General features: G+C 42.8%; 1 protein-coding gene across 3 annotated transcripts in view; it reads right to left on the reverse strand.

Moving 5' to 3' along the window:
* Positions 1-19283, reverse strand: part of SCRN3 (secernin 3) — a 146554-nt gene that overhangs the window by 102216 nt on the left and 25055 nt on the right. For all 3 annotated transcript variants that reach the window (XM_085645262.1, XM_085645263.1, XM_085645264.1), the window contains exon 2: positions 18614-18785. In XM_085645262.1, coding sequence (XP_085501388.1) covers positions 18614-18769 — 156 coding nt within the window. In that variant the 5' untranslated portion in view covers positions 18770-18785. The remainder of the gene's footprint in view (positions 1-18613; positions 18786-19283) is intronic.

A 19283-nucleotide genomic window follows, 5' to 3' on the forward strand; every position in this document is an offset into this window, starting at 1 on the left:
CTTCCTCCTGGCTCGGTCTCTCCCTGGTTTTCCGTTGTCTCTCTGCTCTCTCCACCCCCCATTACATTACACAAGGTCAGATCGTGGGTATCTTTTGTATGTATTTATTTACTTACACTAGAAAGTGCATTGCTAAACACTTATAAAGTCCTAAAGTCCACTGCACTGCAAAGTAAAACACATAGGTAAAAACACATTTTCATTTACAATGCCAATAGCTCTAACTCGCTAACGTGAAAACTATTGCATTGCAAATGCTTGTTTATTTTGTGTTCCGAATGTGTAAATCAAGTTCCCAACCCAGTCTCTCTCATCTTTTGAGGATTCAGTGTCTGGGAGGTGAATTTCCAGCTACTGGGGTAAGTCAGGATTGACTGTCTACGAACTAAAGTATTTTATTGAGCTTGGCAAAGCTTTTTAGGCCTTGGATGTTCATGGAGAACACTGACAGACCACTGTTTGTCATTGTCAAGGAGAGATTGCATGACTGAGGGATGATGAGTGTACTGTGAGAAGATCGTAATGCTGTAATCTTCTATTGTCGAATTAAGGTTGAGTGATCCTGTTGTGGTACATGAGCTATAGGTTATCTAGTAACTGCTGGCATGTATGTGTGGGTTATTGTGGTTTTATGGGTCACCTCAATTGGGTTTCAGGGGATCTAGATGTATCCTTGTCATTGTAGGAATGTGCATGGTGTTTACACTGCTGGGTGGATGGCCGGCAAGAGGAATTGCGGTGCCCTCCATCTATCCAGAGATTCTGGAACACTGGTGGGGTGCGGCCTTCTCTGTGATGATGAGCAGTAATTTTCATTATCGGGTCACTAATCGAGTCCAGGAATTGTTCCAGTGGCGTCGGATCAGAACACTTTCAGGTAACGTGATAAACATGATACCAGGGTCTAAAAGGCCATTCCATATACTCTCTTATTTCAGAATCAACCTCAACCTTAGAAATTTCCTCCTGATTAGGTTAATTTCAGATGCATAGTGACTCGCTGCTTTGATCCTTTGACCAGTTTGGTGATATAGGCAGTGTTTCCAGAAAAAATGAGGAATGCATGCATGTTCATGGCGCCGTAGGCATGCCATTATTGGCCTACAGTTTACTTAAGATGGTTCTTGTTACATTTTCAACCTGTGACACAGGCTTAAATTAAAATGGTGGAGTGCACGTAGTTTGCAAAAAAGTTGGTAGCCAAGCAGGCAGAAATTGTTTCATATCATTCCCTGCTTCATACTCCAGTACCCCAAAGATGTGGATGTTGTCCAGGTGACTGTGGAGCTCTAGCTCAGACATTCTGTGTTGGATGTTCCATATTTCCAAACCTCAATCCAGGGCCCTGTCTAATCTTGTATCCAGTTCTGTGACTCTCCCGCCAGTAGGGCTAATTGTGTCTGGAAGGAAGTTAAATCCAAACGTAGACTTTTAAATTTCATAGCTGTGTCTGCTTTTGATTGCTGCATTGAAGTAATAGACACATTTATGATCTTCTACTCTGCAACGATTCTTTTAGGGTGGCTACTTCCATTAGCCCGTCACTACTTCAGAAAAGAGAAGTTGATGCATGGCTTTCGCATCCAGCTTGTGCATAACCCTCAGGTGTGTAAGGAACTTGGCCAGCGAAATAATGAGAATGGGGACGTTGCTGGCCCCTGACCTGCAATTCAGAAAGTCTTGTGTTGAGGAGTTGGGCTTATTAATAACTGGCACCTACTGGACTTCTATCAGGAAGCCCACTGTGAATGGGGCTTCCCCTTGTGATTATGTGCTTGTGATGCTGCAGAGTCGCCCCTCGAGCGGAGACCACTGTACTAAGATGATGGCATAGCGCAGAAGTGCCAATCCCAATTAAAAACGAGCATTGGCATAGCCAATAGGTCTCACTTTTGGGACCTTATAAGTATTTAGTTATGCAGCATAATATCCTTGGTGCAACAACAACAACTGTTGCATGGCTAAACACTTATAAGGTCCCAAAGGCGAGATCTATTGGCTATGCCAATGCTTGTTAAGGAAGAAGCTTGTACCGCGGCAGCTACAAGGAGGAACAAGATAAGGGGGGGAATAAGAACACAGCGGAAGAGTAACAGATAACCCCCATCATTACCTTGTTGAATTACCAGCTGACTACTAAAGATATACAATTGCTTTCCTTGGATTTATCATACCTTTTATCAACATTAACAAACTTCATGATCATATAATTAGAAGAAGTTGAATTTTTCCAGACATAGGAACCCAAAGCCGAATTTTAGTAAAAGGAAAACTCTGCATTTCGGATTAAATCCAACCTCATACCACCGGTCAATGACACTGTCCCAAACAACTATGTTTAAAATAAATGGTACATCTGAAATAGAACACTGGAAACAAATAGTACATACCATATGCATAATTTGAAGGCAACGCAACAGAAATCGACAATGAACTTATTACCAAATGCACACACAAATTTGGAACGCCCATCAGGACAGCCATATCCATCTGGGTGTGCATCAATACTGGATACAATCTCCAAACATATTCTTCAAACCCTTGATTCCCATAATCCGATCATACCTATATGACACAGTGGACATCACAAAGGACATAGAAGGCCAGAGTTTTACAAATTAACAAATCCTATTGACAGTAGATAAAGGGTCACTCTACACCAATGTTCCTCAAGAGAAAGCCCTGGAGGTTTTAGAACTTTATTTAGATCAGCGCATTAGACCACTTCGTGTCTCCACAAGCTGCATCCTAAATGTATTTGAGGCAGCACTTCTTTACATTTAATGGGTATTTTTTCCTACAGACAAAGGTGTGGCAATGAGCTGTTCATTAACCCCAGCATAAGCCCTTTTATAAATGGCTCAATGTGAAGAACGTTGGATTTTCAATAATAATCCATAAATGGCAAATAACTATGTAAAGTCCTACAGGGTTTCTATCTTGCTTGTCCATATGCACAGGATGTTGTTAATATGTGGAGAAGCAAATGTTGACAAAATCCTCTGCACACGGCCAGGCAACATAGAAACCCTTCAGGATTTTCAAGGACTGGCTCAACAATCGCTCGCCACACAGTACATTCACAATGCACTCAGGTACACACTGAATTATTTTCTTAGATATTTAGATACTTCTAGCATTACAAATCTGAAGACTCAAACGGCTAATTCCATTACAAAAGCTATCACATGAGGAATTTAAAAGCCGATCTCCCAGATGGACAATTTCTTTGAATCAGTCTGAATTGCATGGGAAGGAAGATTACTTCTTGTACTTGGTCATCCTTATATTAAAAATCAAATAGAGAGGGTTTCCATAGAAACTCCCGAAAAACAGTAGGGAAGAGGGCATGGTTTGTCCCAAGAAAAACAGTGAAGGAAAGTCACTCAAAAATATCAAACTTTGTGTTTTAACACACAGGTCGCATACAAACAAATTCAAAAAGTTCATACCCAAAAATTGCAAATATTGAAAACTGTGGAATGCCCGAAGGATGAACCATTAAAAAAACAAAAGCATTGGAAACTAGTTGGCTAGAGCACACCTTCAAGTTGAAAGTGATAAAAATAGGGACATTGATGTCAAATGGGACACAAAAGGACCTTATGGAAACATTGAGTGTGGAACTTGAGCCTACTATAATCAAATTCTCACAGGGTCAGAAAAGTAAATATCAGTCCTTTTTCCAAGTGTAATCTCAAGAATGTTGTTTGTGGCAATATCTGTTCTTATGATTAACGTTGCATTGGTATAAAGCATCAGGTGACTGGAAAAAAACAAATCCTCAACACCATACATTTAGAATCCGCTGTGAAATCATCAATGCACCTTCGGTTAACTTTTTCTGTCAGATAACCACAGTGAGCAGGATCTTAAATGGGCTGTTTTTGCAGCCATAATGACAAACTAATGAGTTTAGAATGTGGACAAATGCTTACTGAACAAAAGAAGCAGAATTCACATTATATTTTACAACCATTACCAACAGACTCACAGAGGCCTCTGAACTTCACATCAGATGATACATATTCATGACAAGCCCAGAACTTTGGTACGTTCCATTTATTTCTCCTAATACTGATCGAAACTATCAAAAGTAATCAAGAGTGGGTAAACATAGAATATCAATGACCGCTCGTCACTTTTCAAAGGGTCCGTCGAAATTCACTTTAGAGAGGGTCATTCCACTGTTCTAGGAGTGAATTTCTTAAATTTCCATTGCAGTTTCAAAAACTGCAATGGAACTGGAAGAAGAGTGCCATGAGGACGCATAGTTTGCATGCACAACTAGATTGCCAAACATTCCACACCATTCTTGCCATCAGAAGTATGCATGAATACGACATACAAACAAAATATTTTGAGACACAATCAAAGAATATAAGACGTGCCAGAAGGACTCGGCAGAAGGTATATTTTGAAGCACATTTCCGCCTGAAGACAGCATTGAAGAGATTTGCTCTGCCACTGAATGGATGAAAAAGAGCTTAAGGCAATTTTCCACAAGAAGTGAGACAAAGTAACAGCTGCCTGTTCAGAAGACACCTACAGCATAACACTCCATTAAATGGTGAAGGGATTTGCCCTCCCAACAAGAGCAAAGCTAACTGAGGAAAAGTCCTAAAACTTGAGGTCAAAGGAACTGCTGGACCACCCAAAATGGAGCATGCCATTTTTTCACTCAGAAAACAAGCATGGCACAGCTATCAAAAAAGACTTCATCAAGCTGAATCAGTTGCTTTTTTAAATTTTTTCATGTAGCCTACATTTTCAGTAACCCAGGTAATCCTTAAAAATAGGCTCCATACACTACACCATTATGTTTTAAATCGTATTTTAAAAAACACTGAAAAAAATATATTTTTTGACTACAAGGGCACAATGACGATACGGCACTAAAGGGCCGCATTGTAATGGGCCGGTCAGTTTCCTTTTCAACCAACTCATTATGATGGAGGCGGTCGGAAAGGAAACGAGAGGGTCATTACCGAGAGCCCATCAGCCATTCACAACTGGCCTGTAATCACAATCACGTTTTCGAAAATGGTTTCCATGCCGGTCTGTTCGACATGGAAACCATGTTGGAAAGCGTGTTGGGGTCCCCAGCAGGGCACCCTTTGATGCACAGCCTCCGGCTGGAGGCCGACCCCTGTTGATCCCAGCACCCTGTGGAAGGCACATTTAGGTGCCTGCAATGGGGTGCAGGGATGAACATCACATTTCACTATGGGAGCAAGCATTACGGCTGGTTTATGGCCGTAATGCATGCTCCCAAACTGAAATATAGGAATGCGATCGAACAGTGTTCGGTCGCATCCCAGTGGGGCGTTCGGGACCGCGCACAGGGTGTTGGTCGGTCCCATGACCGAGTCGGTGTCGGGCGGAAGTAATTTTGCCAGACATTGTAATGATCCCCTAAGTGTCTCAGATAAAATCTCTTTTAAAACGCATTATTAATTTGCAGGTACACCACTATGGATGACCACTGAGTTGGTAATCTATTCTGTGCTAGTTGTTGCACAAACATCATATATTTTTGATTCAATTTATCCCTCCAGAGTGCCAACATTCATCATGTCCGTCCTCATTCTAATAAAACCCTAGGAACCACGTACGGGGTCGAAATGCATTGATCTCATTGTTGGGAAAAGAGGGGCCGAACATTAAGAAAAATCCACGGCAAGGGAAAACCTTTTTGAAATGGAATTGCTTGCCTCCCCTTTATGGCCCCATTTGATGCAATTGAGGTCAGCTTACAGAGGGATAAAAAACAGTACTTATCTGTTCCCTTCATGACTGTTGACTGCTCCAAATGTAACCACTTTGAGAAACCCAACATTTTATGCATGTATTTGAGTGTTTATTTTTTTTTAAACATTTAAACAGTGTTGAGTGGTTTTAAAAAAATCATTTTAGCAGTCTATTATATAGCTAAAATATTCTGCACTAAAAGGTTGGCTCACATTGTTGGCACTAGATGCAAGTCTAATACTCTGGACACCACTTTAAGACTAAATGCATTGGTTTGATTTATTAGTTTCAATCAACACACCTCTTGCATTCTAAAACGAAGTGTTTAGGATTAATCTGTACAAATGACGATGCATGAACATGCACACACTAAAGGATGATACAGGAGTAGTTTTTCAATTTAAAGTATTGCATATTTGTGGACAACTGGGGTTACTTTTTACGTTCTATAAACAATGACAATGGCCTAGCCTTAGAAGTATTTGAATGGGTCAACAACCCTTTCTTATTATATAATGTTCGCTTTATTAGAACGTGTTATAAGGCACTGTTTTTACGTACCCATAGATAAAGAAAGAAAGCACTGTGATATCACCAGGTTGACGAAGGAGTTATCACTAACAAAGATGTTAATCATTCAAAACGGTCTCTCTTCTGAAACACTTTGATGGCCATGACTACTTTGTGTTCAGAGTTTAGGTTCAGCAAAATCAGTTACTGTAAATATAAAATGTCAAACTCCCATTGCCTCAAACCTAAATAACTCTCCAATACTATAAGGGGATGGTCCCAGGAGTCTGAACTGGAAAAACAAATGGCTATTGTAACAAGGTGCTGTGCAAAATCTAGTAATATGACCCAGTTGCACATGTATTGTGGCAAATCATTTTTAGGTCTCTCCTAGGCAACGCTTGCACTGTCTCTTCACAACATGCTTTCTTCAGGATATGGGATTGATGCTCCGCCCATGTTTTCAATTGGCTTGTGAATGTGCTTTGTAAACGCTTTATTGTGTTTGGTTACCTTGCTTACTAGTCCCTCCTTAGTCCCTCCTTTTCTATTTTTGTAACCTCCCATAAAGATGGCTTCTTCTACATGTGTTGTTACTCGGTATGTATAGTTTACGCTTTGTGAGCACTCTTTTATTAATGGCTTCCTCAGCGTGGTTGTCGTTGCAGGAACAACAGATACGCACTGCCCGAACCGCACTTCCCAGACATGCAAGGTAACTTTTTATTTTTTCCCATTAATTTACTTTTATAGCAATGGCGGCACACTTGCTTTACTTTTAAACATATTAAGGTGAAGAGCGGCGTGCCGAGATTGCTACAACAGTAAATAGAAAAAGAATACGGCAGACGCATAGCTATTTTTCTTCTATTTGACTTTCGTAACAATAGTGGAATGTTTTTAAACATCTAAAGCGAAATCACGGCGTGCCGCCATTGTTACAAAAGTCAATAAATTGAAAAAACAAAAAAGGTAGGCAGAGGCCACATTTCTTTTACATTTGCAAAGTAATAGCTCTGCATTTAACGAATGCGAGACGCATTACATTGCAAATGCTTGATTCCATCGCAGAAGGAACACCTGTACTACTTTTCTTTACTTTTATAAATATCTTTATTGTTATGGCCTTCAATAAGCATGTAGTCAAAATTTGGACCATATTTCTACAATCAACACTTACTGATATTTTTATATTGTCACGTGATTTTTTCACTTTAGTTTCAATCATTTATTTGTCCACAGAGATTAACAAGGTGAAAACAGCACCACAACAACAGTGCTATATCAACCCCCCCATACAATACCTGCCCTCCCTTCGACACCACCATAGTTTACAGAATGCAAAAAATGGATCAGCAGCAGAGCTGCAGTTATATCTCTTCTTTGGCACCTGTTCTACCACGGGAGAGCAGACTCAAGGACCATAGATGGCTAGGGCCAGTCAGGTTTTGGCAAATTTATCCGATGCATCCACAAGGTCATGTGCTACCTTTTTATATGCCTAGAGTTGCCAAATTTTCTGCAGCCACATTGTGGTATTTGGGGTGAGGTCTTTCCCCATATGCTCAGTATTGTTTGTTTAGCTGCTAATAGGACATGGGAAATTCTCTTCCCCATAAGGCAGTGAAGGGGGTACGTACACTCCTTAAGTAGACCCAGGAGGACCGATGTAGAACCTTAGCCAACGCCGTCCCTTCTATATCTGCCATAGTGGCCAAGGCTTCATCCAAGAATCGACCCAGGTATGGGCAGGACCACAGGATGTGATAGATGGTCCCCCTCCCTCCGCATCCTCTACAGCTGTTCTCGGATCTGTTGCTGTCCATTATATGAATCTGTGCTGGCGCATAGTGTCATCTAAATGGCATCTTACAGAATGCCTCCCTGCCCTGTGCATGTTTGGCAATATTTGATGTGTGTCTGTGGGAATGGCTCCCCATTGTTTGTCATCTAGTGCCACCCCAGGTCCTCTTCCCAAGCCGTCCTTTATGGAGGGTTCATTTCAGTGGCATTATAGAGCAGGGTGGATCATATCTGGGAGATCAAATGATGAGATGTCAGAAAGCTGCTGCCTGTATAGTAGGGAGAAGCACCTAGTTTCAAATCTGCAAATAGTGGAACCGCTCTCGCTCCGGTATACGGTATGCTAGTTTGATGTTCTCAAAAGGGCAGATGGAGACCTTATAGAATAGGTCTCCAAGCTGGCAGTAGCTGTTCGCAATCCATGCTGGAATTGGAAGTCCCTGTTACCAAGTACTGAGGTCATGAGAGATGGATAGGAGGTTATTCCCTAGTAGCGGGAGAGGTAGTTCCAGGCCGCGATTGTGACCCTCATGATTGGGAAGTTGTAAAAATTGCGGCTCCTCCTGTTCTTATGGAGCCAGTGTCTCTCTGCAAGTTGTCTGGCTATCATATTCTGATCTATAAAGCACTAGGGTATATCCATTTCTTCCTGCAGCCACCCCAACAAATATCTCACCTGGGATGCTAGGTAATGGAGATGATGTAGGGGATCCCCAGCCCCCCCCCCCGTGTCTCGGGTGGCATGTGCTGGCCCTGTATTGCTTCTAAACTGGCAGAAGGTTTTGAAAGGACTGGGCCGGCTCAGTCAGGGAGAGCAGGATCTTATGAAGGTATCCTAGTGGAAGGGGACACCCTTGGGGCTCGGATCCTCTGCAGGAGAGGCTCCAGATACAGAGCGAAGAGCATAGGAGGTAGTGGGCACCCTTGTCTGGTGCCCCTTTGAAGACGGATATTCTTTTGATTTGATGCCATAGACACTTGCTCTGGCCAGAGCCTGAGCCAGACTGGCAATTCCAGGCACCGGGCAATCCCCCGGTAGGCTGGATGGGGTGGGTGCTGATTTTCTGACAGGGGGCCGGTTGTGTGGCTGGGTCCGATTTTCGGTCCGTGACGAGAGAGTCACAGTAGTCGGACTGTCTGTCTCTGACAGACTGAGACTATTACTCCTCTCCATCCGTGTCTCCGCTGCTCCGCGGTGCGTGCGCAGCCTGCAGGGAAAGAAAATCACAACTGTCTGCATTGACCCGGTCCACACCATGCAGGCAGGCAGTGGATTTAATATTCAGGGGGTGCCTGTGCACAGCGCGCAGAGATGCATTGTTTCCTCCTCCGCCGCGTCTGCCTTAGGGTGGGGCTGATGGGTGACCGCATACGCATTGGGCCTCGCGCAATTAAAAGTGTGCATGACTGCCTGCGACTCAGGCAGAGGCACCGTGCGCAGGCCTGACCGTGCGCCCATAACTTAATTATTTCTAGCCAGCCTAGGAGCCCCCCCCTGTCTGCCGCCAGCAGCAGGTAAGTTTTTCCGTCCACTCCTCGTCGGCAATGAATTGATCATTCATGGTGGGCAGTGGGCATCGCGACTCGCACGCAGTTGTGGTCATGGGTGTTCCGATTGTTAAACACTATGCATAATGCTGGTGGAGCTTGGCTGGGGTGAGTTGCATCTTAGAGTAAGCGTAACTAAACTACAACTGCTGAAGGACAGGAGGGGTAGGGTAGCATGTGGGCCACTGACTTCAAAGCCTATTGTTTAGCCAGATAACTAGAATGGCTATCCTGTTTGTTGTTGGGCGGGTATAATCTTCTAGAAATAGGCTACACAGCATTACAGATCTGCCGGGGTCAACTTCATAGATTAGTGTCTGGGTGCAGCCTTACTCCAAACAAGTTCACTTTTACTGAGCATAGCCCTGACCTATTGGAAGAAAGCAATGATATACTGCTTCCATGGTGCCTTATGCACCGAATGTCCCACTATGCAGTCACTCCATGTCTTCAGGCACCCTGATAACATGTAGACTGGGCACTTAGAAACGAGAGGGGTTACTGGCAGTGAGTTCCCAGTTTGTGTGTTCGGCACACTGTAGCATATCGATGTTTTTTTTGTTGTGTTTTTTTTTTGTGTATGCACATGGGTTGCCAGATACATTTTTTTTTTTTTTAAACACACGCCAGGATCCTCTGTTATGTTTGACAGCACTGGGCACAGGATAGGAGGGAACCCGTAACGCATGAGCTGCTTCAAGCACTACGTACTATGGGACACAGCAGGCACCTAATACGCTGGCTCTATTGCAGACTTCAGGCACATCTCAGGACATCCCTCATTTCCTAAAAAACCAAATGGGAGACTGACTTAACTCGGAAGATATCGGATAAATAATGGAATTGTTTATTGAAATATCCCAAGTAATGTCTCAAACAATTCAAGATTGTAATTTATCCAATGCTCAATATTACATAGAGCATAGCTAACAACGCATAGAATTAACCAGATGTTCACCACGGCCTCCTCTGCATGCCCCTGTTGTCATGCTTTAGATGCCGACCTCAGGCATACGTTATGGACATGTCCCTCCTTATCTACCTATTGGGAAAGGGTTTCTGCAGCATCGTTGGAATGGACTGGCTTTGATTGTTGAAATACACCAGAACTCTGTATTTTAGCACTACATCCCCAGCTGAAGAACTCCAAAGTGGTAACACGGTTTACTGATTTAGCCTTATTGCTGGAAAAGAGGCTAATAACGAAACCCTGAAAATCCCTGCAGGTTCCACAAGTGGTCAATGGTGGGACGAGGCAGTACACTGGTAGTTGATGGATATTAATTCAATGTCCAGAGCTGTTGCAAAGCTGAAAAGGCAGGCGCCCAATGCTTTGCCATTCAACACATGGATGGTCATTTACACAGACTTAGTCTTGTTCTGTCGTCGCTGTGACAGACTCACAACTGTAGAGTGGCTAAGATGTAGCCCATGTGTATGCACGCAAGTCAGAAGGTGTGAGGGCTGGTGGCGGATGCAGTTCTTGTATTGTAAATGGTCCAATGGCATGTTGATGGATACTCTATCGGTGAGGAAAGGTATGGGGTGGTCATTGACTCACAGTTGAACCATGGGGCAGTTATTTTGTGCGCCCTCTGAATTCATGTGCCAGACCTCTTCTCTGGATGGTGGCTACTGGCTATTCCCAGGTGCGCCGCAGGGTCTAGACTCATGCTGTTGTATGCTGACGGATGTCCTTTGATGTGGATATATGCACTTGTTTCTTACCCTTGATATTGCAAGACTGACTTGAATCTTTTAGCGCAGTTCAGTGGATCACCTCCTGTTCATGTGTAGATCCTTCTCCTGGATGCGTGAATTATTGGCTAAGGGAATAGACAAGTTAGTTCTTGCTGCCCCACTAAGTTTGAGGCCCCACTCTCCACGAGAATGTCAACCGTCTAGTCCCCTACCCTTGACTGACACCATGCAGGTGTCGGGTTAACCTGGCTGTAGACGACATCAGCAGGTATCCATCCTCTTCACTCTTGCTCGAAGGAATATAGGTGTTGACTCACTAGAAGTACATCTGGGTGATCTGCTAATCCACTTGGATTTGACTTAGTGCTTTCTGATGGTGTCTTCTGACCTGAGGCAGTGTCACCTCGTGCCAGCCTTCTGTTCTCTCCATGGATTGTGGTCCGACTTCTCCCTTTTTTTCTTGCGACCAACAGATGGATTTGAAATGATTTTCCTTTCTGCAATTTTGGCATGTTTGACCATGCAGGGCTCCTTCCTTTATAGGGAAACCGATAACCATACCGATAACATGACTGTTCCGTGTGGGGTTGTATATATGCATCTGTCTTGAGCCATCCTGAGTGCTTCTCGCAGCAGGTGATGTCTCACTACATGTTGATCCTGCTTTCATGGCAGTCACCTGGTGCCCCGCTCTCTCCTCTGCCCTAGTAGCTGCTAGCATCTTCTCTAGATTCAGTGTAATTGAGCATTTGCCTCCTAAATGAGTCAGACCAGCATCCATCTGTTATTTTGAGATGCATGGTTTACTCATCGTTGAAGTATTTACAATAACCATGTTTTAACCTAGTAGTGGTTGCTCACTGCACGTGCTCGCTACATACCATATGGGGGCTGGTCTCACTTTTACTTCTCTCTGATTCACTACTCGTGTCTATTTTTGGTGCACTCTGTAAGAAGGTCTATGGGTACACATGACTGGGTGGGTAACCTGGTGCTCTTTAAGGTCATCATCTACTATTTACTGTGCTTTGAACGTTGATACAATTAAATATGTAATGAAAAATATGCTGTAAAATGCACCATTCTGGTCTGTCTTTTTCAAAAAATTTCTTAGGGGGAAGAACTCACCCGAACCCCTCTAAGAGTGGTCGGGCTCGCTCGCTCGCAACGCGCCGGACAGGGGCTGGTCTGGAAAAACTGGCCAGGGCTGCTTTCAGTTCCCAGACCGGCCATGGCTCTGGCCCAAGGAGAGCTGTAGAGTGCGTCAATCCATTCCGGAAGCTGGTACCGAAGTCCCCTATCTCAGGGTAGCCTCCGGCATTGGCCTTTTGATCTAGTCAAATGCTTTCTCAACAGCGAGGGAAAGCATGATCGCCTCTCCGTTGCACTTCCAAGCCAGATCTATAACAAGGAGAGCTCATTTGGTAGAGTCGCTAGTGGATCTGGACTGGACAAAACCTGGCTGGCTCGCATTTATCAGATTAGGAAGGTAGGCTTCTAGACAAGTCAGAAGGAGTTTAACCATTATTTTGGTGTATATATTCAGAAGGGAAATAGGGGGTAGGATTGGCATTGGGTTGGGTCTTTATCCAGCCTGACTATTAATGAGATCGTGACTTCTGCCACTGTCATGTTCAGCCCGCGAGTTTGTGACATATGCTGCGATGTTATCACTTTATTTTCACATCCCATCCCACCAACGTTTCTCAATATCTTCTTTATCTCTCTACAAACTCCCTAAATATACAATTCCTTACTTATAATGCATACATATCATTTAATTCACTGATTTCATATTCATGTATTTCAGCCAATAGTTAGGTTCAGTATTTCCACTTACCATATATACACTTCCCAGTCTCCGACCATGCCTTATTACCTTCTCAGCTGGATAGCTCTTATATGGCAGCCTGATATCTTGGAAAAACCCTTTCAATATTTTCCATTATTATCCTACATGGAACTGAAACTGTAGACCCTAACACACAGTTGTTAAAGCCATTTGTTCTGCCAAATATTATCATAGAATTTCTGAGCCAATACAGAACTGATGAACATATCACACTCTGAGCAACTGTGTAAGGAAATGCCTCGTTTTGCATGATCACCCCGAAAGTTTTGGACTGATGCTGCAGGCTTTTTTTGACTGAGAGTGCAAAGAGTTCTGCTAACCAGACCTTAGTGCCAGTGATCTAACCCCTAACAAAGTAAATGATGAATTGGCAAACCCCAAATGGCATGAGCTGATATCAAAGGTACCCAAGGCATATAAAACAGAGTATCTCCTCAGGGTTGCAGCACTGTTTGTGCCAACCTGTGTGTGATCAAGTACAATATGGCTCGCAGCCTGCTATTGCAGCCAGGAAGAGCAGTTTTAAAACTGCTAGTTTAACTTTTCCATCTAAACCAACTCCCCACTTTACTTAACAATATATGCAAGTCTCCTGTAAGGAAGGCCCATGGTGCCCCAAGGCAGGGAGCTGTATATTATTAAGTAAGAAATATATTTTGTATATGTCCTAACAGTAAAACTTCCAAAATGTTGGTTTTTTGCTGTGGGAATGTTAGTATCCTCATTGGCTAACACAGAGTTACTGGCTGAAAACTCAGCCCAGATAACTTCTGAATGGGACTACTAAAATTGGTACTTCAAGGTATCACTTTCTGGGCATAAATATGGCACTCCGAACCTCTGATCTCGCTGGAACTGGAGAATGGACCGAAGAAGAACTGCCCTGCTGACCCCTTGAACTGGCAAAAGAGGCTGCACCATCTACTGGACTGCACCTGCCGCACCTTGGGCTAGCGAAGACAGGACTGTGCCTGTACATCCTGGTTCAAGGAAAAGACAGTCCTGAGCCCCAGACCAAAGAAGCTACTGCAAGGGTGAGTCAGATGCCCCCCTGGAACCAGGAACATCAAAGCTGAAGTAGCCCAACTCTGCAAATCAGTAGCCACTTCTGGAGAATCGCCACTGACCACCGCCGAGTGCCCCAAGAGATTTATCCTTGATGGGCAAAAGGTGCACTCTAGTCTGCCAGACCCGGGAGTGCCGCCTGAGTACAAATTGGTCGCCCAAGATGGACACTAGCCGCCAAAGGATACTGATGGACCTGTTGTGAACGGAGACCAGTAGCCCAGCAGCAGCTGGCCTTCTATTCACTCAAAGAGGACTTAGAGGGACCCAGACCTTTGTGACCAAAGTTGTGTCACTTAACCCTTGAACGACAGAGTAACTGCAAGGACACCCATCGACTGCACAGCTCCCAGAGCATACTTAAGCATCCTCCATCTCCTGCATCCATAGCATCTGGACCACTCCGTTAAAGTCTGTGGCAATTGTGGTGTAAAGCTCAGGAATGGATTGGAAAATGCTTTGGTGACCAGGTAACTGTCCAAATACTCCTTAGTGTCACCCCTGAACTGTTCCCTGCCGGATTTGATCACCCTCGTCGGCCAGAGTAGGTGAACACAACTTTTTAAATCTTTCCAACCTTTCCGGTTACCAAAGCATGGTTGCAGTGGTGACTAGAAGAACTGAGATTTATGTTTACTTTAAAAATCTATCTCTCTCGAAACCCTATGGCGGATATTGCTCATCTTGGTCTCTAAAAATTCATAAAAACATAATCTATTATAAATTGTGTCGGATTCCGTTCGCATTGTGTGACTTTCTTATTTCATTGTTTGCTGCTTCTAAATGTTTTACACTTGCTCCTTTGTTTTAGAATTACTTTCTCAAAGCCACAGCTACCCAGAGATGAGCTAAGGGTTTTTCTAATGAGCCTGACTGGACCCAAGAAAGTTTCAGCGTATTACACTGTAAGGTTGCACAACCATTCCATATAATACACCCAAACCCTCACAAACTGCATGTACCCCCTCAGTTCATTAAATATGAATTTGCTAGAGTGCCCTCCTCCAGCTAAAGGAAACATTATTAATTAATACCTGCTTGATTTTTGCATAGATTAGATTATGTACATGATTTAGACTTCTTTTGTTGCATTTTACAGTATTTCATCATTTTTAGAGCTTTCCTCTCTCTTGTCCCAAAGTATTTTGTGATCAGGAGTCAGTGCTTCTGATTCCAAGATGTGTGGATTAGAGAAGACTGTTGGTAGCAGTGTTATCTGCTAGAATTGAGAAACAGTGTCATATGCGATACCCAGGTTGTGCGCTCAAACACTGAAGAAGTGGAATACGATTGCTTTTTATGAACATGGCAGAAAGCAAAGAAGAGTTAAAATGGGCTTCCAAGAAGCATTTGCAAACCATTTAGGGTTAAAGCCTTGCAGGTACTAGAGTCTTACTTAAGAGCTGGTTGAGGGATTTTATAGCTCTTCTGAATTGCTAATGGTTCTGGAAGGACGCAATTTTACTTAGAAATGTATTCTATAGTGAGCTTGTCTACGTTGAGAAGCAGAAACTGCCTCTGTAGGTTATAGGGAATATATAAATAAACAGCAGTAGGGCAATTCTCGATCTGAGGTTGAATTGTATTTAAATTGCATGGTGTGCGTTTTGATTGTAAGAAACCAGGTTCCCACGATTGTATCTTTCGATGATCAATGCTGAGAGCTTTGAAAGATATCCTTCTGGCCACTGAGAGCCAGTGTAGTGCTTTGAGGGCAGGGGTCTGTCTGTATGGGTTGAGGACATGTCTAGCTGCAGTGTTCTGTTTTCATTGTAGTTTGGGGGGTTGATTTTTAAGTCAGGCAGATGTGCTGTCAGCAGACTAGACTGATATCACTAGACTTGTATCCTACTTCATTGCCAGAGGCAGGGGTTATTGTGTAGTAGATACTGATCACATACAGTGAGGCTGTAGCCACTTTGTAGATTTGGGATTGAAGAGAGGTTGGAATCCATAGTTGCGCCAAGGTTTTTCACTTCAGTTGAAGTTGGATGTGGCGGACTCACTTCTTGAGGTCAAAAGGATAATACTGCTTTTGAAGAGCCAAGTTTGGGATGATGCTCCAACATTCATTGATTAACAGCTAATAAGCATTTGCTGAGTCTTGAAAATGTCATCTGTAAGATTGTTCGATTTTCAAGATGATCTGAATGTCATCCATATAGCTGTAGCAGCAGAGGGAAGATTTCCCCAGTTCTTGAAGAAGGGTTATGTAAATTTTGTAGAATTGTTCAGAACATCACTGATGTATTACATAGAATTATATTAGTCATATGTTCCAGTTTGCCAATATACTTCTCAAAACATAACTAGTGTTTAACCCCTTCAGTGCCACGTCCTTTCCCCCTCCTGTGCCGGGCGTTGCACTAGTGGGTGGGGCTCATGACGAGATAGTCTTGTCATGGGCACAGCGCAACCGTGCTCCATGACGAGACTATCTCGTCATGGGCACTGAAGAGGTTAAGGTCTAATCCTGCCATGCTGATGGAGGTTTGTTACATCCTGTGGTAAAGCTTCACTTTATATCTTATTTGGGAAATCCGCACTTGAGCTGCAGATAGTGGCAAACAAAAGAAGTAACAAATGTGTTAACTGTTACAATTCTACTACACTTAACAAATCCAAAGCCTTTTTGGCCTGTATCAGTCATCTGAAAAAGTCTTGTTTTCTCTTTACCTTTGCCATATGCCTAGTACAAGCAAGATTGAGATATAAGGAGATCCTTGTTCTGTATATGCAGTTAGATACTGAAAGTTTTTGTCCTTTAACCACTCCCTTTGTCTTACCCAATCGAGGACCTAAAATTAGAATATTATATTTACCTTTTTGTCTGCTCTTTAACATTTTTGTTATTTATTTTTTTTGATAATAAAGCTAGCAAGTTAGAAGCCCTATAATATACCCACCATAAACTAGATTAACATCACAATTTACACTTTATGACCTATTATGAAAAAAGATTACTAAAGACAAGTAGCAAAAATAATAGAAATGAGACATGGGGGGGAAATGGGGTGAAAAAGAAAACAGAAGAGACCCAAACAAAGGGGTTACTATGGGTACCCCTGTAAGGGAAAATAGATAAGGAGAAAGGGAATTTACAATGGGAAACAGACAACAAAACAGTAGTAAAAAATGTTAGGTAAAAAAGGTTGACTGATAAAGTAAATTCTCTTCTAACGGTGACTGCCATTGTAAGGCACTTTAATGTCTATCTGAATAGGTGATATTTAACCCTAAACATGAAACCACAGATCCAAGCGGTAACCAGACAGTGTTTCGGCCTTCTGAAAGTGTTAAAACTGTTTTTACCCTTCCTCCCAACTCCCCACAGGAAAACAGTGGTCCAGGCCCTGATTGGCTCCAGACTAGATTAGGTTAATATCCTGTACCTAGGACTACCAGAATACTCACTCAACCACCTACAAGTGGTCCAAAACGCTGCCACCAGAGCTATACTTTCTCTCGGCCAGAGGTCGCGGATGTCCCCGCATTTGAAATCCCTCCACTGGCTCCCGATCCGCAAGAGGATCCACTTTAAGGCTCTTGTCTTCGCCTTTAAGGTCCTTGACGACATTAGAGCCCCTTATCTTAGGAAAAGAGTCCAGTTTTACCATCCTCGGCGCACTCTGCGCTCCTCGTCGATGTCTCTGGCACACACTCCCGCGTTCCTCTGCTCTCAAATTGGAGGTTGTTCTCTTCAGGTGCAAGTTGCCAAACTTTGGAACCATATGCCGCCAACTCTAAGAGAGATGCATGACCTTCTTTCTTTTAGGAAGTCCTTAAAAACTTGGTTGTTCCAGCAATAGCCTCTGCGTCGTGTTAGTCTGATCTGCCACACCCACCTAGCGCCGGGACACTCGTTCGAGTAGCTGTGCGCTCAACAAATACCCTGTTAACATAACATAACCCAGCAACAAACTTCTTACAAGAATTCTAAATCTTTAAAACAAACTGAGTGTGAACATTCCACCTTCAAATAATTAACAGACATGCTGGGATATTGAGCTGCTTACAGAAGAGATCCTCAAACTTGGAAACTTTGATTATTTCAAACAAGTATTGAAATAACTTCATCTTACAGAAATCATAATATCAGGCCCTACACCACTTTTTTGTGATTTGTATATGCTTGCTCTAGACCCAAAGAGCTCCTGAAGAGAAACAAAAATATTTTTTTTCGACCTATAGAAACATTTGAACTTCAAAAAGGATCAAAGATTCTTTTAGTATATCAGACAACCAAGGTCCAACTAACAAAGCATTACATATGTCTGGACAAACAAAACCTCTACGTGAGGACAAAGCAGTGACTGACACTTCTTGGCTATAACAAAAAAATTCAGCTTAACCAAATTTATTGTTTTTTAGTTTGTGTTTTACCTCAAGTTTTCCTCCGGGTTCATAATTTTTTGCAGGGAAATAAATGATCTCTTGCACTTCATCGTCTGGACGATCTGAATTTTTTCCAAATATAATCCTGCCACCAACTGTTGCTGGAGGCAGAGCTACAAAGGTGTCACAGGAGCAAGGTTCCATGCTGGTTAACGCCCACCTTTACAAAAAAATTGAAAATCTATTAAAGTAATTTAGTAAAAACAATACTAAGAACTGTCAACATATGCTAATATTTTCTATAATCAATGTACCTACAACCTGTGCAATACTATTGAAATTGCGCAATCAGTAGAGTTAAAGTAACCTGTATCATGACAGTGCTTATTAACATTTTATTAATGCACAGTACTTTACGCCTAATCATCAAGGTCAAAATTACATCTAGCTTTAGTTAATGTCACTCCAAATGGATATATATTTTATTAGAATATTGGAATGTGGAGCACTCCATTGAATACAATGGAGTGCGCCGTGCTTCTACGGGCCGGTAAAGGCCCGCAAAGCAACATCCCAATGTTGTTTTCACAAAAGCCTCTTGGAACCCGAGGGGATTTAAACCCCCTTGGGCTCCGAGAGGCCTTTGTTTTATTTGTTAGAACATTCTGCCCTCTAGTGGCAGAATGTTCTAATAACCTTAGAGCCTTTCGTAGCTGGG

This window comes from Triturus cristatus, chromosome 3_1 (genome assembly GCF_964204655.1).
Source record: "Triturus cristatus chromosome 3_1, aTriCri1.1, whole genome shotgun sequence".
NCBI lineage: Eukaryota > Metazoa > Chordata > Amphibia > Caudata > Salamandridae > Triturus > Triturus cristatus.